This window comes from Schistosoma mansoni, chromosome W (genome assembly GCF_000237925.1).
Source record: "Schistosoma mansoni strain Puerto Rico chromosome W, complete genome".
Taxonomy (NCBI): Eukaryota; Metazoa; Platyhelminthes; class Trematoda; order Strigeidida; family Schistosomatidae; genus Schistosoma; species Schistosoma mansoni.
The window spans coordinates 57,957,227-57,982,432 of NC_031502.1; the positions used below are offsets into that span (position 1 = coordinate 57,957,227).

The 25,206-nt window shown below is 36.3% G+C and overlaps 2 protein-coding genes across 2 annotated transcripts in view; both read left to right on the plus strand.

The window, feature by feature from the left end:
• Positions 1-25,206, plus strand: part of Smp_163920 (putative titin) — a gene marked incomplete at its 5' end in the record, with an annotated part of 168,880 nt that overhangs the window by 87,687 nt on the left and 55,987 nt on the right. Inside the window, 7 exons of the mRNA XM_018790295.1 lie at positions 7,700-7,975; positions 9,500-9,653; positions 10,208-10,338; positions 16,916-17,136; positions 18,076-18,190; positions 20,106-20,390; positions 22,276-22,590. Coding sequence (XP_018655653.1) covers positions 7,700-7,975; positions 9,500-9,653; positions 10,208-10,338; positions 16,916-17,136; positions 18,076-18,190; positions 20,106-20,390; positions 22,276-22,590 — 1,497 coding nt within the window. The remainder of the gene's footprint in view (positions 1-7,699; positions 7,976-9,499; positions 9,654-10,207; positions 10,339-16,915; positions 17,137-18,075; positions 18,191-20,105; positions 20,391-22,275; positions 22,591-25,206) is intronic.
• On the plus strand, positions 23,440-25,018 carry Smp_188590 (putative titin; the record flags this gene model as incomplete). The annotated part of the gene is made up of 2 exons (XM_018790296.1): positions 23,440-23,830; positions 24,738-25,018. 2 exons carry the CDS (start codon positions 23,440-23,442, stop codon positions 25,016-25,018), a joined length of 672 nt encoding a protein of 223 aa, XP_018655654.1.

The following is a 25,206-nucleotide window of genomic DNA, read 5'->3' on the forward strand; positions in this document are numbered from 1 at the left end:
ATCAGCAGTAACCTAGAAGAGCTACAGACGGAGTTCTGTTTATCCATTTTTACTTAAATATGGATATGACTTGGCTCACAACGAATCAGTCTAAATATTAAACGTATATATGGCAACAGAAGTCATAACTCGTGGATTAAATTCAATTGGGGAATAATAAAGTATACATTCGAGAATAGTGAACGATTGCATAGACATGTGATAAAAATTGTCATGCGTATATCAATTGAGTTCACTAACGAGATCAGTACATTTACACAAGTTAGTGTATGGATATTACTTGGCAACAACCTAGTTTTTCAAAATAATGAATGGTCTGTTTGACAAATGCTGGAACTTAGATTCTACGTTTATTCGTCATTAAAATAAGTAGACAAACTAACAATGGGAATTTACTGAAACGCTTGTCACTTTGATTACCATGGCCTTGATAGCCTTTGTTTATTTAGCTATTAACCAATAAAAATTGTGATTCTCTTAGTCACTCAATAAACATGCGAACTGACCTCATTAAAATTGTCCATGAAATTTAGGCCTATAATTTGATTACCACTTTAGAACACCTTCTTTACCTATCAAAATTAGTAACATACTATTTCATCTTATTCCTAATCCATCAAGTGATCATATAGAGGGGTAGGAGGAGAACATAAAACAATAAGGTAATTGTAAAGACTAACTAACCAAGAAATTACGTGTACATTTTGAGCAATGCTAAAATATATATTAGCCGCTGAAATAACTGTATTAAGTAGTATGAAATAGTATCCCAAAAAAATGTAATCAATGTAGAAATATTATACATAATATTATTATCAGCAGGGTTTTTTGTGGAGATTTAGTATTTTCATAGTTGAAAGCGTGAGGCAATTGAAGTTAGACCACCAAGGAAAACCTAGAAGCATTGGATGGACGTTTCATTCTATTATGGGACTCTTCAACAGTGAGCATCCACGATCCCGCAACTCGCGAAATTAGAAACCCAGGACCTACCAGTCTCGCAACAGAGTACTTAACCTCCAGACCACTGAGCCGGACGGCATCCAACGGTGTTAATGTCTAACTTTAACCAATCCACGAAGTTGAGCAACCATTCACCATTTGTCTTCAGTGAGTTGTTATCTCACAAAAGACGTGGTTTGAACTCGACTAGTCACTGCTTCTCACTAGAACTCCTGGATTTACGTCTCGAAGTCAGTCACTAGTGAGCATATTATTATTATTATTATCAGAACGGGTTTTGTGGAGATTTAGTATTTTCATAGTTGAAAGCGTATATATATAAGGTCAACTAGACTGGAAATGGGGGGTAAGAGAATACAAGGCTAATGAGGAAAATAATGTGGAAACAACTTGAAACCTAATCACTCTGGTTAATAAACTAATATTACCAGGGTATGTTTAAGGTGAGAACAAACTATTTTTGAATACACAAAGGGGGGTTGAATTTTCGTCTGACTAAGGCTTCAATAAACCTTAGTATACGTCCTTTTACACTTTTATACAAACCTCCTCCTTGTCTAATCTTACCCCCCCATTTCCAGTCTAGTTGACCTTTTATTTTTATATATAAATGTTTTTAACAAGTATATGTGTGGTTAGATTTTTCGAAGTGTATTGCGCTAATAAATGTCACGCAGTTCTGATAATCTTCGTCTTCTTATTACACTATGGAAATTTATCAAAGGGACTAATTGCTTTATCAGGTTTATTTAATAAAGTTTAGGTAATTCAAAACAAACAAATGAACAAACGATCATTGTAGGTTTAGTGTTTAGATAATATGTCAGAAGGGGGGTTGAAATCATGAGTCAATTGAAGCTAGACGGGATCGTGGATGCGCACTGCTGAGGAGTCTCACAATAGGACGGAACGGTCGTCTTAAGGTTCCAGGTTTTCCATAGTGGTCTAGCATCAATTTACTCATGATTTCAAGATTAAATGATTTGCTTGAATTATTAAATCGTTATTTTGTATAGCGGTAGAAATATTCATCATTTCATTATTTAAAGCAATAAAGACTTTAGATGGTGAGTTTATTATTTGTGGATGACCTTCCAGTGACGTTGTAGTGAACGAGAACACAAGTGAGGACAATCGAATGTATGTGTATACAAAATTACAAAATCTCTTAATGAAATTTGAGAACCATACAGTAAACACTTCATTTGTAAAATACCAATTAATCGTCTCAGACTTTATTGTTCATTCATTTCCAAATCAATGATTCTCTTTCTTCGATCTTCTTAATTTTCTGACGCAAGGTATTTCACATACGACTTATATCTATCGACATTAGTAGAGCATACCACAACGGTGAAGTGTTATTGAGAATGTCCACTTAGTAAGTAGGGCTAAATAAGAGTTATGAACCTGTGTGAAAAATACAGATTAGGTTAGGAATTTCAAGTTTTCATCAATGAACTGACGTCAGCTAAAGTTTCAAAACTCTATTTAACCAAATGAATGAATGAATTTCGTGCCAAAATCCAAGACCTGTTGTCTTCAATCTGATTGGTTCATCCATAAATTCTAATCTCTCTCTTTACAAAACTATATACATTTAAAATTAATAAGTTTGATGAGTTCGAATAAATAAATATTGTATAGTTGAAATCATGAGTCAATTGAAGCCAGACAACCATGGCAAACCTGAAACCACTGGATGACCGTTCCGTCCTATTGTGAGACTCCTCAGCAGTGAGCATTCACGATCCCGTCTCGCGAGATTAGAACCCTAGACCTATCAGTCTCGCGCACCAACGCTTAACCTCTAAACCACTGTGCTGGCATCCAACGGTGTTAATGTCTAACTTCAACCAATCCACGTAATTGAGCAACCATCCATCATTGTCTTCAGTGAGTTACTATCTCAAAACAAACCTGGTTGAACTCCAGTGGTCATTACTTCTCACTAGAACTCGATGAAATACCTCTTGAAGCCAGTCACTAGTAAGCATATGTTGACTACAATCAGAAGGGGGTTTTGTGTAGATTTCGACTCCACATAACCCACTTCTGAACATAAATATCAAATAATTAATTTATAAAGTGCAGATTATTCTCAATGATCTATCGATCAGTGATTATGCACCAATGAATTTACATACTACTGATATCAATACATAGTTGATAGTATATATTATAACTTATATTAGTCAATAGACATAGTAACAAGTTCATTCTTTTAAATGAACTATTCATTAGTATATTCCTTTGAAAGTCATCAACAATGCTTACTCATATATTGGCTATACTTTACCTTATAAACACTATGTACACTATCTATACTACTTCTACATCTATTGAATATGTTCATTGGCATAAAGATGGTAATCATGGTATGGATATTGAATCTAATATGGATTTAAAGTATCTTTTAAAACAAAAGAAGATAGAAGATGAAAAAATAAAGAAAAACTATTACCATCCATATAAACAAAAACTGCCAAGTAAATCAATAACCGATTTAGTTATTGATAAATTAAAAAAAGATACCAAAAATTATGAAAAACAAAAATCAATAATCGATAAAACGGTGCCAAATATAAATCATCCTCATCTTCAGCATCATCATTATGGTACATCATTAATTATAACTCATGATAAATATACATCTATTATAAATGGTAAAAAGAAAACAGATGAAGATGGAATTATTGAAGCCAAGGAATATGATGATGATGACGATGTTCAAAATTTGAAATTTGATAAACATCCATATGGTTTATTCAGTTTTCCATTTACAATTTTTGATAAACTTGGTTTTGGTGGATTGTTTTGAGAGAATATACGTTGAAATTCAACACTCTTTATCTTTTGAATGTATCTAATTGATGTTGATAAACTAAGGTGATCTTGATTATTCATATAATTCCTTATTAGTATTATGGTGCATGAGGACATGAGTGGGACTTTTTCACTAAAATACAATATCAGAAGGGGTTTTTGTGGAGATTTAGTATTTTCATAGTTGAAAGAGTGAATCAATTGAAGTTAGACAACCATGGAAAACCTGGTGGCACTGGACGACCGTTTCGTCCTATTATGGGACTTCTCAGCAGTGCGCATCCACGATCCCGCACTCGCGAGACTCGAACCCAATGCAATAAACAGCTAAAAGCTGAGGAGTCAGCACAATAGGGAAGAAACGACCGTCCAGTGCTTTCAGGTTTTCTATAGTGGTCTAGCTTCAATTGACTAATGATGTCAAACTATTGAAATTACTATAATATCCACTAAACCTCTTCTGATAATAATAATAATAATAATAATAATAATAATAAACAGTTAATTATCAGAAGGGGTTTTGTGGAGATTTAGGAGTCCCATAATAGGACGAAACGGCCGTCCAGCGTTTCCAGGTTTTCCATGGTGGTCTAGCTTCAATTGACTCACGCTTTCAACTATGAAAAATAAACAGTTAATTTGTAAACTATCAATCAATTGTCTCAATTTTGACCATTCCTCCTGGAAAGATCAGTCCATAATCTCTGATTATTATTGTTTATGCATTTTCATACCGATTAAGGTTTTGTTTCCATTCTTTCCTTATCAATGTTTTAGTGAAATACATTCTCTGATCATTGTCATATACTACTTACGTGGATATAAGCAACCCACACCATAGTATGTGATCGACATATTTAATGAGTGGTATTGTTTCATTTGTACTACCTCAACTCATATGAATCTAATTTCGGTTACTTATTTACTCTGAAGAAGTGATTCACATTAAGTCACGAAATGTCAAAAATACAATTTTCTACTTATTGGGATATCACAAAAATATATGTTTATTGCTAACTTTCTACTCAAACTATTCAAACTATTGATGAAACTATAACTTATGGACGAACCAATCAGATTGAGAATAACAGGTCTTGGATTTTGGCACGAAATTCATTTATTCGGTTAAATAGCTTTTTGATACTTTAGCTGATGACAGTTCATTCATGAAAATTCGAAATCTAATCTCTATCCCTAACCATCAATTGTAAATCACAATACTTATCCTTCACACTGGTTTAAAACCCTCATTTAGCCCTAGAAAGTAAGTGGACATTCTCATGGCCACTTTAGCGTCACTCAAAGGTCGTTTCGTGATTTAATGTATTGTAGTGAACGACTACGGGATAGGGGGAACCAATTCATTATTCCGTTCAAAATTACAAAGTGTATTCATAAAATATGAAAACCATACATTTGAATACATCATTTGCACATCTTTCTTCAGTTGTTCTTTTACATACTTCACAAGAGCTTAGCTTAGAAATAAATTTAGCCTACTGTTATATGATTTGATTTCACAATTATATATAAGTTATATAATATACCCTTGTGGACCAGGGTAATTTTGCATTGGTTTTCAAGTGAACCAGACACCATCCAGACTTTCACATGACAACCCAAACAGTACAGCTCAATCAGGAGAGCCAGACACTGCCCAGGCTTAACCCGAGCAGTACAGCTCAATCCCACCCCACAGGAGAATCAGATACTATATAGGCTTCAACGCTGCAATCTGAACAGCACAGCTCAATCCTGTGGCGCAACCACACAGGTACCAAGCACCCTGGTGGACCAATAAAATACAATATTTATCTGTTCTTGTATATTCAACAGATCATATTTAATGTCTCCATTTAAACAAATTGTATATTAGAAAAGATATTCATTTTGTTTTTTGTTTTATATCTTTTGATGGTTGATTGTTTAGCCCACGTGCAGTAGCTGTTTAATAAATATAATGGTTGACTGTCAATCGGTAGGCTAGAGATTTAAATCAATTCTGATTCAACTAAGTTAGTTCAAATAACCAGGTAGTATCATCGGCTTTTATAGAAAGAGAATAACTCAAAACCGAGAACATAGACTTATACAGTTGGCTGGTCACTGAGTAATGAACAATATCATCTCTATCTAATCTCTTGGTGTTGATAGGATTATATCAATCAGTTTATAATATAGCCACTAGTCAAAGTTATTCAATATCATGTAAACTATGTTGTGATGTTGAGCTGTTTGAGATATTCGACAGGAAATCTTGAATCAAGGCTTCATACTAGTTGGAACTCGTCTGTAACTCGTACCTGAAATCTTAGACTCACTGATACTACCGGTTGAGTTTCAATCCCCATTATCCAGCTTTACAGTCCAGGATGTTATCACTGAAGTATTCTAACATTTGGTGGGTAAATGAGTTACGTTAAATAGAAAATAAGATTGTAGAATGCAATAGATATTAACACAAATTGCTGATACCTTTAATCAATAAATATACTGATTACATTAAAGTGCTATAGCAAGCCTTATTGTAGTGTCGATTACTATGTTAAGCCCATTTAGCTTATTCTAGCTTCCGAATAGGTCAATTTATTCATTCTGTTTGAATCACATTTTGACCTTATTCGCTTATCAACTTCAAATGTTTTTATGTAAACGTATGTGTGTTCGTTTCCTATCTTATTCATTACGTCTGTAACTTATTTTTGTTCGGCTATAAATATTGAATAACGCTTGACTAAATCGAGTTTGCTCACACGCCTCCACTGCTATTCATTTAGCTTCTCCCTCTGCTCTTCGCTTCGTTTTACGATCGTTTGTCACGATCAACAATTGTACGAAATATACGTATCCAAAAGTCCATTCATATATTCGACATATTTGATTCCGCTATATGTGAGGATTTGCGATATGTCTATTTCGATAACAATCAATCATATAATCGAACTTGAATCAGATCTCGGGCCACTAAAGTATATCAATAGTCTGCTTAGACCTTTTATGTTTAACTGACTGCTATTTTTATACAATTTGAATTAACTTGCATATTTGAGTTGTATGTTTTTTTTGTTGTCGACGTTTTTACAATTCGAAGATAGTTTACAACAATAACTTCAGTTAGATAACTGTTAATCACTCGATTACACTGAACAGTTGTTTCCTCACAATGAAGTTGTTAGTGAGTGTTGTTATAGAGTCCCAAACATAGATAAAATAGTCACCGAGCTCTTAGTTACTTACGCCTGTTACTCTCAATGGAGCATTAGCCGCCAACCCACTCTGTCTTGGAACTTCCTTTCTAGTTCTATCCAGTTTTTGTTCATTCTTCTCATGTCTGTCTCGATTTCTCGGCGTAATGTGTTCTTTGGTCTTCCTCTTCTCCTTTGACTTTAAGGATTCCATGTGAGTGTTGTCCTTGTGACGCAGCTGGGTGATTTCCCCAATGTGTGTCCAGTTCACTTTCAGCGCTTCTCCCTGATTTCTTCCTCCGTTGGAATCTGGTTTGTTGTCTCCCACAGTAGAATGTTGCTGATAGTGTCTGGCCAACAAATCCGAAGTATTTTGCGTAGATAACCGATAATAAACACTTGCATGTTCCGAATGATTGCTTTCGTAGTTTTTCAGGTCTCCGCCCCATACAGTGGAACTGTCTTGACATTTGTATTGAAAATTCTAATCTTGGTGTTGGTTGACAATTGTTTTGAGTTCCAGATGTTCTTTAGTTGTAAATATTCTGCTCTCACTTTGCCGATGCTCGCCTTCACATCTGCATCAGATCCACTGTGTTCATCGATGATGCTGATCCTCACTGAGCGCTAGTTAACAATAATTGTTTGACTGTAGTTACTCTAAAAAAAAGTAGCCAGATCGTACAAGCAATTTCATGAGTTCATTTGAATTTATTTTATACTAGCTCCACCATCAATTCGATTTTCAAGTCAAGAAGGTGAACATAATATAGCACTTGGATCTAATTTAGCATTATTTTGTGTTGCAACTGGTCATCCATTACCTAAAATTACATGGACTAAAGATGGTAAACCTATAATGGATAGAAAATTTACAATTAGTGAAGATTATGTACATTTACGACTAACTGATGCTGAAGAAAATGATAATGGTCGTTATGCATGTCATGTTACAAGTGAATATGGTCAAGTATCTAAAACATTCGATGTTAAAATAACGTGTAAGTGTGGTTTGCATGTTTACTTGATGAAGAGGGTTATTCTTATTGCATTGATAACTGTCTATAGGAGTATTTATTTAATATTCAGAAGCATTCAATTATTTATATATTATACTTCAGACTTATGCTGTTCTTTTTGGTGAAAAGATGTGTTAAGATTAGTCTTGTAGTGCTGTGGTTCGTTATCGTTCACCCTGATAACCGTTATAATACAAATCTTAACGGTGCATAAAATTAGAAGGCAAAGAGAAGCGGCAACTACAGTTTTATTGACAAATGACGCAGGTCATAAAGTTTTAAGCACACGAGTAAATATCAGCGGGCGAAACAAAGAACGACACGCATTGGAGATGGCGGGTAAGCCAACTCGCTTTTATCAAGGGCTAATCAGTATTTACAGTCAGAAAAGAATAAATGACAGACATGTGATAAATAGGATAAGAAGTGTACATACACCTACGCTCATGTGAAAATGGTCAGGGTTAATAAGTGAATAATGAACAGGGTGAAAACATGACTCATGATAGATAGGTGAACTGACTTGTCCAGAAGTTAGAATAAGGCATATAGGCTTAACATAACCGATACTACAGTCTAATTGTTATAATGAAATTTATTTACCAGGATTTATGATGAAAATATTCACTTAAGTAACTAATGATGGATGTGTCACTCAATTTCGCGGATTAGTTGAAGTTAGACATTTATACTGTTGGATGCCAGCACAGCGGTCTAGAGGTTAGGCGTTCGCACACGAGACTGATAGGTCCTGGGTTCGAATCTCGCAAAGCGGGATCGTGGATGCGCACTACTGAGGATTCTCACAATAGGATGAAACAGACGTCCAGTGGTTCCATGCTTTCCATGGTGATGTAGCTTCAATTGACTCATGATCTCAACTATTAAAGTAGAATAGTCTGTAGTATTTACAGTTATAAAGCTTAAAAATAAATATATTTACTTATATTGAATAGAAAGGATTATAACTAGTGTTGTACCTTGAAAATCTTGGAACTTCAATAGAAAAATCTGTGAATCCGGATGACTCAATCATGAATATGAAGGCAGTAGATGAGGAGTTATTTGACACTAGAAATAAGTTAAAATGATGTCTGAATACATTCATTTATTTATGTGATTTATTTACATCAGATATCACTCAATGACTAAGTGGACATGTAATTACCACTTACCATTACATGGCATAGAATTTTGTGCAAATTATTTTCATACGTCACTCTTATTTCAATCAATTAAATCCTTCTTCACTATATCAGCTGACAAAAAGAATCTAACAAGCGCTCTCGTCTTATTTCGAACTCGTCAGTTGGATGTACCTGAATCCTAATATTGAGATTCATGCTGGAACTCAAGCCTATTCATTCGTTTTTACTTTAAATGCTAGATTTATCCACTGAGCTACTGAGACCAAATAGCGACTAATTTATGATGACTTATACATTTATCGATACTTGCATTTAAATATATTTTTATCATAATTTTTTTTCTGAAATTCTTAAATAGATGGACCTAGACTAGATCCCGATGGTCAACTACAGTACAGTGTCGAACGTACTGTGGGAGCTAGTGCGCTACTTGAATGTCTTGTGTCTGGTAATCCTCGACCAAAAATTGAATGGTTTAAAGATGGTATACCACTTGAACAACTTTCATATAGGTTAGTATGGTAGAATGGCAAAACGTTTCATTTCTGTTTAGTTTACAGCATTGACTTTTTAAAAAATAATTTTCGATACCATAAACATGGTTATGTATTCTCAAGTTCATTGGTGCTGTTTGTTTTAATTAATTAAAAAAAAATAAAAAGGTATGATAAGCAAAGATGGATAGTGACTAGCAGTGCAATACAGGACGCACGTTTCGTCCTATTTAGGACTCGTCAGCTGGATGAACCTGAGAGAGGTAAGGGGTTCGAGTCCCAGAGTGAACATCAACTCTGAGATGCAGGTACATCCATCTGACGAGTCCCAAATAGGATGAAACGCGCGTCAAAATGAATTCCACTGCTAGCCACTATCCATCTTGCTTATAATGCTTATGAATTAATGCAATATCGAGGCAATACGCACAGTATGCACATATGCCAATAAGAGACTGACCATTTGCAGTCTTAAGCATCGATGAGAGTGAATAAAAAGGTATTAGTCCATCCATTTCTAACTAAAATAAAGAGATTATCTTTTTTTCTGATTTTCCCCTTTTTGTAATTAGATATCGATTAATTAATCAAGATCGTCAGTTAGAAATAATATCTATGCAACCAACAGATGCCGGTCGTTATAGATGTGTTGCAAAAAATAATTATGGTCAATTAGAGATAAATACAGATGTTTCAGTTGGAGGTAAGTTCTATATGTTTTAATTGGAATAAACTTTGAGTGATTAGTGCGCCTGTAGCTCCTCTGGGGGTTACTGCCGGTCCCAAGCCCGGGTAAAGGAGGAGGGTTGGGCATAGGGTTAGCAACCCCATCCCGTAGATAACCAACTCGCTAAAAAAAAGCTAACCAGAATAAATCATTCAAACCTTTCAAACTCTGCCCTGGGAGTAGAAGGAAAAATGACGTCTCATGATGAAAGCCGAGTTCCTTCGGAAGTCATGAGGCCGATGCACCTTCTTACAACCAGAGCGACAATTTTTATAGGTACATGGAATGTCCGGACAATGTGGGAGACCGGAAGAGTCTTCCAAATTGCTGCAGAAATGAGAAAATACAACCTGGAGGTGCTTGGAATCAGCGAAACACATTGGACGCAGGTTGGACAACAACGACTGTCTTCAGGAGAACTTCTGTTATACTCCGGTCATGAAGAAGAAAACGCCCCACATACACAAGGAGTTGCATTGATGCTGTCCAGAAAAGCACAAAATGCATTTATTGGATGGGAATCTCATGGACCAAGGATCATCAAAGCCTCCTTCAAAACAAAGAGAGAGGGCATTACAATGAACGTCATCCAATGCTATGCGCCGACCAACGACTACGATGAAGACGCTAAAGACCAATTCTACAACAGGTTGCAGTCGATCTTCGAGAAGTGCCCAACCAAGGACCTGACCATTCTGATGGGAGATTTCAATGCTAAGGTTGGAAAGGACAACACTGGATACGAAGACGTCATGGGACAACATGGACTGGGAGAAAGGAACGAAAATGGTGAGAGATTTGCAAACCTATGTGCCTTCAATAGACTGGTCATAGGTGGCACCATATTCCCACACAAAAGCATACACAAAGCCACTTGGATTTCACCGGATCACACTACACAGAATCAAATCGACCATATCTGGATCAACAAGAAGTTCAGGAGGACGATGGAGGATGTGAGAACTAGAAGAGGAGCTGATATAGCATCCGATCATCATTTGCTGGTCGCTAAGATGAAACTAAAACTCAAGAAGCACTGGACAATGGCGCGGACAACATCACAAAAGTTTAACACGGCCTTTCTTCGAGATGCTGACAAACTCAACAAATTCAACATAGCCCTAAGCAACAGGTTCCAGGCCTTTCATGATCTACTCAATGGAGAGGGGACTACCATGGAGAGCAACTGGAAAGGTATCAAGGAGGCAATCGTCTCAACATGTCAGGAGGTTCTGGGCCAAAAGAAGCACCATCACAAGGAATGGATCACTGTTGGTACACTGGATAAGATTGAAGCAAGGAGGAACAAGAAGGTAGCAATCAATATCAGCCGAACCAGAGCGGAAAAAGCCAAGGCACAAGCCGAATACACAGAGGCAAACAAGCAAGTGAAGAGGAGCATCAGGACCGACAAACGTAAATATGTGGAAGATTTAGCGATGACAGCGGAAAAAGCTGCAAGAGAGGGAAACATGAGACAATTGTATGATACAACAAAGAAACTTGCTGGAAATTACCGTCAACCAGAAAGACCAGTGAAAAACAAGGAAGGCGAAGTAATCAACGATATTGAAGAACAACGAAACAGGTGGGTAGAACACTTCAAGGAACTCTTGAATCGACCAGCTCCACTGAACCCACCCAACATCGAAGCAGCACCCACAGACCTCCCAATCGATGTTGGCCCACCAACAATTGAAGAGATCAGCATGGCCATTAGACAAATCAAGAGCGGCAAAGCAGCGGGACCAGACAACATCCCGGCAGAGGCACTGAAAGCAAATGTAGCAGCAAATGCCAAGATACTTCACATCCTCTTCAGTAAGATTTGGGATGAAGAACAAGTACCAATGGACTGGACAAAAGGTCTTCTGATCAAGATATCAAAGAAAGGCGATCTCAGCAAGTGTGACAACTACAGGGGCATCACTCTTCTCTCAATACCAGGAAAAGTCTTCAACAGAGTATTGTTAAACAGGATGAAGGATTCCGTGGACGCTCAACTTCGAGATCAACAAGCTGGATTTCGTAAGGATAGATCGTGCACAGATCAAATCGCAACTCTGCGGATCATTGTGGAACAATCAATCGAATGGAACTCATCACTGTACATCAACTTCATCGACTACGAGAAGGCATTTGATAGCGTGAACAGAACGACACTATGGAGGCTTCTTCGACACTACGGCGTGCCTGAGAAGATAGTCAACATCATACGGAACTCCTATGATGGACTAAACTGCCAAATCGTCCACGGAGGACAACTCACCGACTCGTTCAAGTAAAGACCGGTGTTAGGCAAGGTTGCTTACTCTCACCCTTTCTCTTTCTCCTGGTCATCGACTGGATCATGAAGACGTCAACATCTGGAGGAATGCACGGGATACAGTGGACAGGCAGGATGCAGCTTGACGATTTAGACTTCGCGGATGATCTGGCTCTTCTATCACAAACGCAACAACAAATGCAGGAGAAAACGACCAGTGTAGCAGCAGCCTCAGCAGCAGTAGGTCTCAATATAAACAAAGAGAAAAGCAAGACTCTCCGATACAATACAATATGCACCAATCCAATTACACTTGACGGAGAAGCTTTGGAGGATGTGGAAATCTTTACATATCTGGGCAGCATCATTGATGAACACGGTGGATCAGATGCAAATGTGAGGGCGCGGATCGGCAAAGCAAGAGCAGCATACCTACAACTGAAAAACATCTGGAGCTCAAAACGATTGACAACCAACACCAAGGTTAGAATTTTCAATACAAATGTCAAGACAGTTCTACTGTATGGGGTGGAGATGTGGAGAACTACGAAAGCCATCATCCAGAAGATACAAGTGTTCATCAACAGCTGTCTACGCAAGATACTTCGGATCCGATGGCCAGACACTATCAGCAACAAGTTACTGTGGGAGGCAACAAACCAGATTCCAGTGGAGGAAGAAATCAGGAAGAAGCGCTGGAAGTGGATTGGGCACACTTTGAGGAAATCACCTAATTGCGTCACAAGACAAGCCCTCACATGGAATCCTGAAGGTCAAAGGAGAAGTGGAAGACCAAAGAACACATTTGGCCGAGAAATGGAGACAGACATGAGAAGAATGAATAACAACTGGATAGAACTAGAAAAGAAGGCCCAGGACAGAATGGGTTGGAGAAAGCTGGTCGGCGGCCTATGCTCCATTGAGAGTAACAGGCGAAAGTAAGTAAGTAAGTAAGATTAGTGTGATTGATTTAGTTCGATAAATGATCGGTCATAGTTCCAGTTAGTCAATGAATATTGTCACTGATAGCAGTGCTGAACCTTATGGGTTCAAGTAGCCCGATTAGTATAAATCCTCAGGCAATATGTATAACATATGTGCAAGAAGATAAGTGGATTCAAGATTTCTTATGGACTACTTCCAACTGTCCTTCCACGGTGTGGGCAGCCGGGAAGTGATATTAGTCCTCATACCCGTAACTTCACACGAGACCAAGTTGGTTTCATTCAAATCCTTCCTACACCTAATAACTCTCTTATCTCCATGACTAACCCTTCTCACGTCCTTTTATCACCTCGCACCGCTAGAGCAAACGGTTCGAGGACACGGAACCTTATTCCTGGTCTCCTAATACCACGCGCTAAACTACATGTAAGAACTTTTAACGTCCGAACATTGTACCAAGTAGGACAACAGATCTCCTTATCTAGGACTTTAGAATCTCATGTCTCTATCTTTTTTTCTCTTTTCAAATTTATTTCACCTGATTATACTCCTTCAATAACATCTGCAACCCCTAATATTTCCGATTACTGCTTATACTCTTACTATTTCTACCACTATGGGATTTGAATAGACAACTACATCTCTGTGATAATGTGGTATGGCAACTCGAACTGATGTACGTACGTGCGTACGAAGTTCTACGTTGTATCTGACTGACTGACTAACTGACTTCTAACTGTCTAAATTCAACTAAAATGTTACATCAAATGTCTATTAGCTTAGTTTTAATATCATAAACTTGAACTGTAGAGTTTTATCAGTGTTCAAAATTAAGCAAAATTTCATACACATAGTTCTCTTTATTATCTTAGGGAAGATTAGTGCAGAAGAATATGAATGCATTTTATTTCGTTAAGTTCTCATCAGCTGCTTACACCTAGAATATTGACATACTTATAAATACAAGGGTGACTAAAGATGAATATGTGTATCATGATGTAGCGAAGATTCCAATAGAGTTAATAAGGTCAAAGGTGATGATGTTAGTCAATCAGTATAAGACTAAAAACTGCATTGACAAGAACCTATCCTGCAAGTAAACTGATTGTCTTGACCAAAACATTATGTTCTTTAACACAATCGAAGATTGATAGGCATCCCTTTCATGTTACCACCAACTGTGCATACAAATTCAAATGTATCTGCCTAAGCAGTTACATTGGTAGAACAAAAAGGAGAGCCTACACCCAATTCAAAGAATATATTCCAAAAAGTATAAGGTCAAATGGATTAAAAGAATTCAGCAGTGCCATCTCAAGACATCTCCTTAATACAGGACATCATGTAGATACACTGAAGTCTTTCATTGTGATTAATAGACGATCAAAATTCAATCTTCTAAAATTTTCCTAATCGATAACGACCAAACGTCGAAAACAAAATCTATATGTCTATAAAAAGCAGTAACAAATCTTTCTTTACCCTGGTAACGTTTACATCCTTTTTATTGCATCATTCATTATTTCAACTCTTTGTGATGCTTGATTACATTATTGTCAATCCATAACTGACTTATTTCAATTCATATCAACTCAAGTGGGCGACCTGCTTAAACATCTGGGCTACCTGTTTCCCGTCATCTATATATTTCAACAAGTTATCTAATATTGTTTGTTTTAATACATTATTATGGATATTAAGCACACAACCTATTCCAGTGCGTTTCTGAAAACTGTACAACCTTTCGCTGTAAAGGTTACAAAAGGCCTAATCAGAGATGTCGTGTTTGCTGGGAACATGCAGCAAAAAGAATATACATTATTCATATGTCGATTGACTGAACTGCTGACATCCAACTGGCGATCACTGAAAGTTTATCATCAGGAGCAACAAAGAAATAAGAAACATAAACATGTTGAAATACTTTATGCTGAGAATTTGATTTTGTACCAAATAATATAATATTGAATAAAGCTAATAATAATAATAATAATAATAATTTATTACCATTAATCCGTTTTCCCTTACTTCATAACATAACAATCCAATGTTTATTAACTCTATGAATTCTAATCACCAGCTCAATGTTCTGAAACTATCCCTCTCTCTCTTTCTCAAACTTTATCCGAAACAAAAATGTTTTTATGACCCTATTAACTCCATTGGATTCTTCAGTACATCATGATATACATATTCATCTCTAATCACATATTGATAGGAAGTTCTAATCGATTCTTCATATAAGCTAAGCATAACCCGACGGTCATTATATAAGTTCTGACTAATAAACTATTCTAGCCTATACAATAAAATTTGAGAATTTCTAGGCAAACTTAAAAAATAAAGATATTTTATTTATCAGAAGGGGGTTTTGTGGAGATTTTGGTAATTTTATGTAGTTGAGATCATGAGTCAATTGAAGCTAGACCACTATGGAAAACCTGGAAGCACTGGACGGGATCGTGGATGCGCACTGATTAGGAGTCCCACAATAGGACGAAATGGCCATCCAGTGCTCCCAGGTTTTCCATGGTGGTCTAACTTCAATTGACTCATATTTCCCACAACGAGCGTTTTCCATTGATTTTTACGTTCAATTGTTTTCGATCGATTCAGTTCCTATGATACTCTTTTGTCGGATTATATAAGTGATGTATAAATTACAATGTTGTTGCTTCTCGTATCTCTAAAAATGTACAAACCACTGTAGTATCTGTAGGATTTAATTTGTCCTACAGATATACTACTAGAACTGTAAACACAATACTGGTGATTCCAGGGTCTATGTGAAAGCTATAGTCAAAACAAGGACAACTAAGATTCAAACTTTCTCTGTTTCTAAACATAAAAACAATTAGATTAGTGCAATAATTAAAGAATTACAGTCATTAAGTGAAACACACAAACATACCGACTATTATTGCGTATCTTTTCGAAATGAATGAAAATTTATTATAATTTCAATATTTGAGATCATGAGATCACCATGGAAAACCTGAAAACACTGGACGACCGTTTCGCCCTATTGTGGGACTCCTCAGCAGTGTGCGTCACATGTAATATATATAGTTTACAGACACATCAGATCAGATTAAGGTGATGGGAGCTTAAGCAAATATTTGATTGGTTAGTTATGGACATAACTAACAGTATCTCCACCTGAGTTTTCTAGTATTGAGTACTTAGATATGATCTAAGATCAAATGTAATGTTCTAGATTTTACCAACATTTTTTGTGTAGCTAGAACTCCGGAGTACGTCCTTTTCTATTTAGTGTTATACGATCTTAATAAAATTTGATAATCTAAATTTTCTATGAATTTAATTCTATTTTATTAATAGCTCCGGCTCGTATTGATCGTGGACGTGTACGTACAGAATATACAGTTCGTGAAGGTGATGAACTTGTATTACCTTGTCCAGCTACTGGATCACCTACTCCAAAGTTATACTTTACACGTACTGGTGAACCGCGTCCAGGTAGTAGATATGACGATAGTTCTGGTGTTATTAAACTATCTAGACAAACTGATAATTTACCCAAACATTCAGTAATATCACAGGTAATAATTGCTCATATTTAATGATGACAGATAATCCGTTGAATATAATTATAATGTTGTAAATTAACCAAGCGAACTGATCTAAATATAAGCAGATGAGAAAAATCAGAGCAAAGAGTTTTAGTTACCAATCACAGTTATCTATTACTCCAACACTTTATCACCATCAGCCACAAGTATTGTAATGACCAAGAGGACGAGTAGGGACAATCGAATGTGTTAGACTATCTTACTAAAATCTGACAACCATACTGTAAACAGTTAATTTGAAAACTATTCCTTCTGCAAATATTAGTCCATAGTCTCCGATTATTATTGTTCATGCATTTTCATGCCAATAGCGTTTCGTTTCCGTTCTTTCGTTATCGATCTTCTAGTGAAATAGATTCTCTGTCTGACCATTGTCATATACTACTTATGTGGATATAAGCAACCCACACCACAGTATTATTAAACTATTTAAATGTCATTCCAGTCCATAGGTCTCCTACCATTTAATGCAATCTTACATAAATTTAAGTGTTTATTTTATAAAGTAATTTTCAATTTCTATTGTGACATTATACAATGGTGTTATTTGTAAAGATTTGTAACAGCTTCAAGTTGAATTTCTCCACTATAATACTGTTTGATGGTAATTCTGTTTGTCAAGTTGAAGACTCAGGTCTACCTCGACGTACCAGATCTCCCAAGAAATCTAGGTCCAGTGTTTTTTTCCAACTTTCCCTAACTATTTGGCATCAAAACATAGTCTACATAATGTTAGGTTATTTATACTGATTGGGTACATTGGGACTAGATAGATTAAATTCAATCAGTGGTGAAGACTAGGCAAACATGGAAATGGTGACTACTGAACGGTTGATCATCGTGAACTTGAAGGCATCTAGTTTCTTTTCATCTTCTTATTTTCAACGTGTTTTAAAATATTAATTTTAGGATCGTCAATCACTTACTATTTTCCGTACTTTGAAAAGTGACAGTGGTTCATATCAATGCAATGCAAGTAATGCAGTTGGATGGGATATCATGGAATATAGTGTTCGAGTCCGCGGTAAGTTTGACTTTTGCTCAAAAGTTTTAGGATTAAATACTTAAATGTCGTAGATGATAAAGAATATTCCTGTAAACATAGAACTGGAAGTACTTTGAATATATTTGATTAATTGGTGTGAACAGGGGTATTTTTTCTTCACATTTACCACACATGTTTTGATTTTTCAGTGGTCCAAATATTTTCGGTTTTTTAAAAGAAAGATAAAAGAATTTTCACCACGTTCTACTTTCATAGGTCAAAAACTATTATTGGATAATTTTAGGTCGAATTTTGTTTTTGAGAATCGAGTAAACAAATCTAAGATTTTGATAGATATAAGCTTATACCATCATTGAAAATCTGGAAGCATTTGACGGCTATTTCGTGCTAGTATGGGACTCCTGAGCAGTAAGCATCCACGATACCGTATACAGGATTCGAACCCAAGGCCTTCGGTCTCGCGTGCGAACGCCTAATCACTGGACCACTGACTAGGTACTGGTTTTAAGATGATTTCCTGGAGTTCTAGTGAGAAGCAATGATTAATGGAGTCCAATCCGTGTCGGGTAGACACAGGTAGACACACACCTCAGACAATAAAAGAATGGTTGTGCAGTCATTCATGGATCGATGGAAGTTAGAAATTAACACCGTTGGATGCTAGCCGGCTCAATAGTGTAGAGGTGAAATGTTCGCATGCGAGAACAAAGGTATTAGGTTCGAACTGCGCGTGTAGGATAGTGGACACACACTGCTAAGGTGTCCTATACCAGGACGAAACAGCCATCCAATGCTTTCAGGTTTACAAAGACATTATAAGCTTAGATCGACTGATGAATTCAACTATTAACATAATTACAACCTCCACAAACCCTATTCCGATCAAAATCTCATATTGCTTGTACATATTGAAATGACTGGCATGATCTGAATAAGGTAAGATGTCCAATAAAACTGTCAGGATAATAACAATAATAGAGACATTATAAAGTGAAAGAAATAATAAGTTGATGAATAAGAAAGTCGTATGTTTGATCAGAGATTATGTGATGCATGAAATTATATGAATAAGGGGAGAAAAAAAATACTGAGTGGGTGATCTATAAATTGTTCCACAGTGCAAGCACAAATAATTCATTCAGATGGATTAGCATTTTGATCAAGCATTGGGTGGGAGGAGGTATATACATGAAGATTATTAGGCTATCGGGTGGAGGAAGATAGAAAAAGGGGTTGAACTTGTTTCATATATTATTATTATTTGGATGGATTGGTCAAGGTTTTCACTGAGTATTACGATCGCTTGTGGTGTTTGAATGATTCAGAGCCTGATCACACAAATGTTGTCATGTATTACAAAAAATCCAAAATGATCAAAAAATGATTCACTCCATTCAAATTCGTTGTTATGCTAACTGATGATGTTCTTATAAGGTTTTTCAAATAAATATTTATTTGCTCCCTTCATTTATACTAGTGTTCTACTCAGCACCATTTTAGGAAGGTATTAGTAATTCTCTATTAATAACAGCTCAATTACATTTTACGGAATTTACGAGATTTCTGAACATGCTTTATAATTATAAGCAAAGATGAATGGTGACTAGCAGTGGAATCCAGGACGCACGTTTCGTCCTATTTGGGTCTTGTCAACCGGATCTATCTGCATCTCAAAGTTCGCTCCGGGAATGGAACCCGATACCGTTCGCTTTAAACGCCATCACGTTATTCACTTAGCTACTGAGTCCTGATAGCCACTAGATTGTGCAATAGGGTAAAACCTAAATTCATTTTCTACAGGTTGTTTGAATCTTCTCATTGATGTTTAGGACCGTAATTGATCAATCTTTAATAGTTTACATGTTTTTGTGTTTCATATTCATTTGTACTAAACACTAATTATATTTCACTATTCCGAACTTACATCTTATAGTCCCTCCAACATTTGACACATCCAATGTACAACCTGAAGTTCATTGGTTTGTTAATCAAACTAGATCATTAGATTGTACATTGATGGATGGTGTTGATCCTCCACCACAAATTAAATGGGAACGAAATAATATGCCAATAGTTAGTGGACCAGATATTCAAATATCTACTGATAGTAGTCGAATAACAGTACCTCTTGTACAAACACGTGATGCTGGTGAATATATTTGTCATGCACAGAATGAAGTTGGAAAATCTACACAAATTTTCAATGTACTTATATATGGTAAGCTTGTTTTCATTGTTTTTCTACATTGTTTTCATAATGATATAGTTCCTAGGGGTTTATTTAAATGATAATGCGTATACTGAGACTCTGGGTGCGTGTGTGCATCAGTTCAAGTTGCCACATCCTATTTGTACAGCTAGATGAAATTGTTAAGAAGAATCCAAGAGTAGTAGAGGTAGTAACGTTTTTAGTGGAATTAGACAGAATTCGGCATTACAGATGCAAATCAAGAAAATATGAAGTGGTGAAATAAAAAGAGTATGAAGGATTTAAAAACTTAAGATCTAAAGAGAGACAATGAGTAGATGCACCTGTGTCACTGAGAACGATTTAGAGCCATGTCATTCAAGTTCTCTAACAACTGGCTACGATAATCTCGCTAATTCAAACCAAGGTAGTCTACACGTGTTAACATGAATCAATCCAATTTTGATCGACTTCGTAGAGCTGTGTCATGCCTTAGTTCGACCTCTCCTAGCTTTCCTCCAACTTACTCCTTCACTAGATAGCATCGCCAATCAAGGTGGGTGGTGGTCAGGTAGTCATAAATCATGTCACAGCGACCTTGGTTGATAAAGATGGACTACTAAGGAGAGCATGATTACTACAATTTATCGTCATTAAAATGTTGACCACTGTATACATTATAGACTTTTATGTCCACTTTAAAACAACGAAAATTGAGATCACTTTTAAAATTGTCAATGTAACCGGGAGATAAGTTCGAGGTGCACAACAGTGAAAGGTATGAGAAATTATCCATTAATACGCAGATGAATGAAGACGACAAATATACACCACATTGATCCCTATGTCATGCTGATAATCCCATCTAACCTAAAAATAAAGATATACGTGACTGTAGGGACTAGTAGCAATAAAGTTATCTTTAGGGTGGTACAAAGGGTTGTTGTTATATTGGAATGGCACTAAAGGAACTTCCCCATATATAAAAGATATAATTGGTTCACATCAGCAGAATTTTCACCACTTTTTATTCAAAGTTTCAAATTTGTGTCCCATAACCTTTTACTAAGTGATAATATAGTTTTAAGGTCGACAAAGGGGTTGGTTAATTCAGAGACATGGTCATATCCATGATTTTCTTGCATAGTGCTTATCGTTTTTAATTACTGCCCACAAATGCCCTGGTACGGCCGAGAGTGGAGGGAGTCCGCTCTCCCTCTCGAAATACTCTCACGTGTCCATGCGTAATATAGCCTCTGTCAGGGAAGTCCTACTCACTACCTTCTCGTGGCATTACTATTGTTCACGAAATTGAGAGGACGAAAAGCGAACGTCCGGCGCTTCAACCGGGTTGGTGGACACGGAAAGTCCATCTAATGGAGTCGGAAAACCCTGATTTCAAACCAATGGTTCACATGGGCTCCAGTATCCTGAAGAAACAAATGGCGTATGAATCAATCGTTGGTGACCGGCTACCATGGGACTGAATCTCCTCACGATGCTCCACTGTCTTGTGGATCAGACTTTCAGGTCGAAGGCTCCGAATGTGTTACCCTAAGAAGACCACCTGCTTGAGTTTGGGCACCTGAGCAGTATCACAGCCCTCACACAAATCTCATTTGATTTGTGTGGCACATATGTATCTGGTGCTTTCTTGTACCAATATTTATATGTTTAAATAAAATAAATAAATACAGGATGCATGTTTCATCCATATAATAACCGTCAATTATAAATATTCTCATCTCAGTGTCAATGATTACTCCGAGTCTCAAATCCCATTCTCATTTCTTTAAACGCTAATGCATTATTCATTAGGCGGCTGAAATGGTGTTACTCAATGGTCACTAATCTGTAACTGACTTATAATGTTTTTTCTCCTTTATATACCTGTCTTTTTATTTTCTCATTTCAGTTCGTCCAAAATTTGTTGATCCAACAAGAAAAATTCATGTACAAGCTGTTCAAAATGAAACTATACAATTAGCTTGTGAAGCAACTGGTGAGCCAAGACCACGATTTGCATGGTTTAAAAAAGATATTGAAATAATTCAACCACAATTTATGGATCCACGTTATATGCATCCACAAGTGTCTAGTTTAGCTATTTTAAGCGGTGATCAGTTATTACAAATATCAAACATACAACCAATTGATCAAGGAGAATATGCATGTACAGCTAGTAATGGTGGAGGTACCATAGAAAAGAAATTCAATGTGACAGTAATTGGTAAGTAGATCTCATTGTTTATTATTATATTTTGCTTTACTGTTCTATGATAATCAAGATCATTATGTGATTATGACTTAGGTTTGATTTGGAGTGTAATTTCGATCATATTGTGTGAGTGGGTCAGTTATATATGACTTGATTACAACTGACTGATATGGGATGTATAAGGTTGTAGGCTTTTACAGATAATGCAATTAGTTACATCTATACGATTTATAAATATTTGTTTGCAGTCGGTTATGGAGTAAGTGACAATTAGATAGATACTGTTATATCTAGAGCTTTGATTCTTACTATGCCGCGTACTACTAGACTACTTGAATGATCGAACCCGCAACGTCGCAAGAGAGAAGACAGAAGGCTAGTAAGTAGGAATTTTATTCCCCAAAACAGTGTTAAAACATAGTACAGAAATCTCATGTATTTATAATTTTTGACTGAGAGTAAATCATCATTTCGGACAACCAATAGGCACATAGGGGTCATTCTTATCCATCCAATGGGGAAGCTACACGTCGACGTTCTAAAATGTTCCCCTAGTGGTGATTGGACGGAATGTCTTCGGCTCTTTCTGGGCTTCTTGAGGCTTCCTAGAGTTTGCCAACAAGCCGTCCTTACAAATACCATGAAATGATAACTCACATGTGAATTATAATTGAGCAGATTTGACTGTATGAGAGCTTCCCAAGAGTTACTCCTACCAAAACCACTAGTATATTTGAAGATTTTCAAGGAACGTCCGAGCATACAGTGTATTTTTAACCATTTTACGGAGTGAAAAATCTAAATATTGCTAATGGGTCCATTTATCGTATCTAACTGGTTATGGACTGAAATTGAGAAATAATGTTTTTCAATATTCAACTTATAGTCCTAATATTTTCTTTTCACAAACTTGGTATGTTTTCTTTTGGTACAGTTCCACCTGTTATCATCAAACGTTATGGATCACCAGAAGAACATCGTACATCTGAATTCATTCCAATCACATTCTATTGTTTACTACATGATATTAATCAAACAAAAGCAGAGATCACTTGGACTAAAGATGGCTCACCAATATTAATGTCACCTGATGGAGATTATTTTGTTATACAAGATCAAGGTCAAAGTTTAACAGTTGTTCGTCCAACAGGTGATGAAGTTGGGATATATCGTTGTTTGGCAAAGAATAGAGCTGGTGAAGACAGTCATAGTTTCCAATTATCTGTTATCGGTAAGCAGATATCAGTAGGTTGTTTGATCATTAAACTGTATTCAGTTTCCTACTCGTCTATTCATATGGTTGAAGTCATAGTTTTCCTACTAGTCTAGATTACTCGATATCGTACATACTGTTTTTTAAAGGCAGTTAGTTAGGGATAATCGGTATGCATCCATAGATATTGATCTCAAGCTGGTTGCCAGTAGTTCGTACCCGAAATCTAGTTGGATCAGATACTGTAATATCATGCTAACTAGTATACAGAGTTGGTTATCATCTTAAGTTTGAAATGTGGCTGATAAGTTCAACAACTCAAGATTGTAGCATAATTTCTATGGTCCCGAGTCTTTGAGGGATTTAATGAGTCCAGGTCTAGTACATGTTCGTTTATATCAGAATTTTGTAGTTTCTTTTATATGAACATTTGTACTAAATTGAATTTCGGACAAGTACCATTTACTATCGCTTACAGAGGTTTCAAATATCTGGGTTACTATTTGATTCATATAAATTTTCAAACTCAGGTACCATTTCTGAACTTAAATCAAAGTTGAACAATTATACGTATTTTAGATTATCAGTGTGGGGTTATGGAGATTATTAAGTTTTTGATTGAGATCATGAATCGATTGATGTTAGACCACCATTGAAAACCTGGAATCACTGGACGTTCGTTTCGTCCTAGTATGGGACTGCTGAAAAGTGCACATCCACGATTCCCTACACGGGATTCCAATCCAGAACTTTTGGTTTCGCGCGCGAACGTCTAACCTCTAGATAACCTTGATTAGTGACAAAAGTCACACCTTGGCAAATCACAAGAATGTTTAACATAAATAGTTTACTGTGTCATTCTAGTAATGTTTTTTTGCTATAAAACTTTATGATATCATAAAAAAATCTTATATCTTCTATTTAGCTGCTCCTAGATTTCCGTCAGATTTTGTTCGTTATCGTCAAAAACTTGTTGTACGTTTGGGTGCTGAAATTGAATTTGAATGTCCAGCTCATGGATCACCTTTACCTACAATTACATGGTATTATAAAGGTGCTCCATTATCTCAATATAATGCACCAGCTAAATATACTTTTGATGATGATGGAAAAAAATTGAAAATTATTTCAGCAACTGGTAAAGATTTAGGTGAATATCAATGTCTGGCACGTAATGAAGCTGGAAATATATCAAAAATTTACGAACTGGAAGTTATTAGTAAGTAAAACTTTATCACAAGGCGGTTTTGTGGAGATTTTAGTAATTTTATGTAGTTAAGATCGTGAATAATTGAAGCTAGACCACCATGGAAAACCTGGAAGCACTGGACGGCCGTTTCATCCTATTGTGGGACTCCTCAGCAGTGTGCTCCAATCGAATCATGATCTCAACTATTAAAATTACTATAATATCC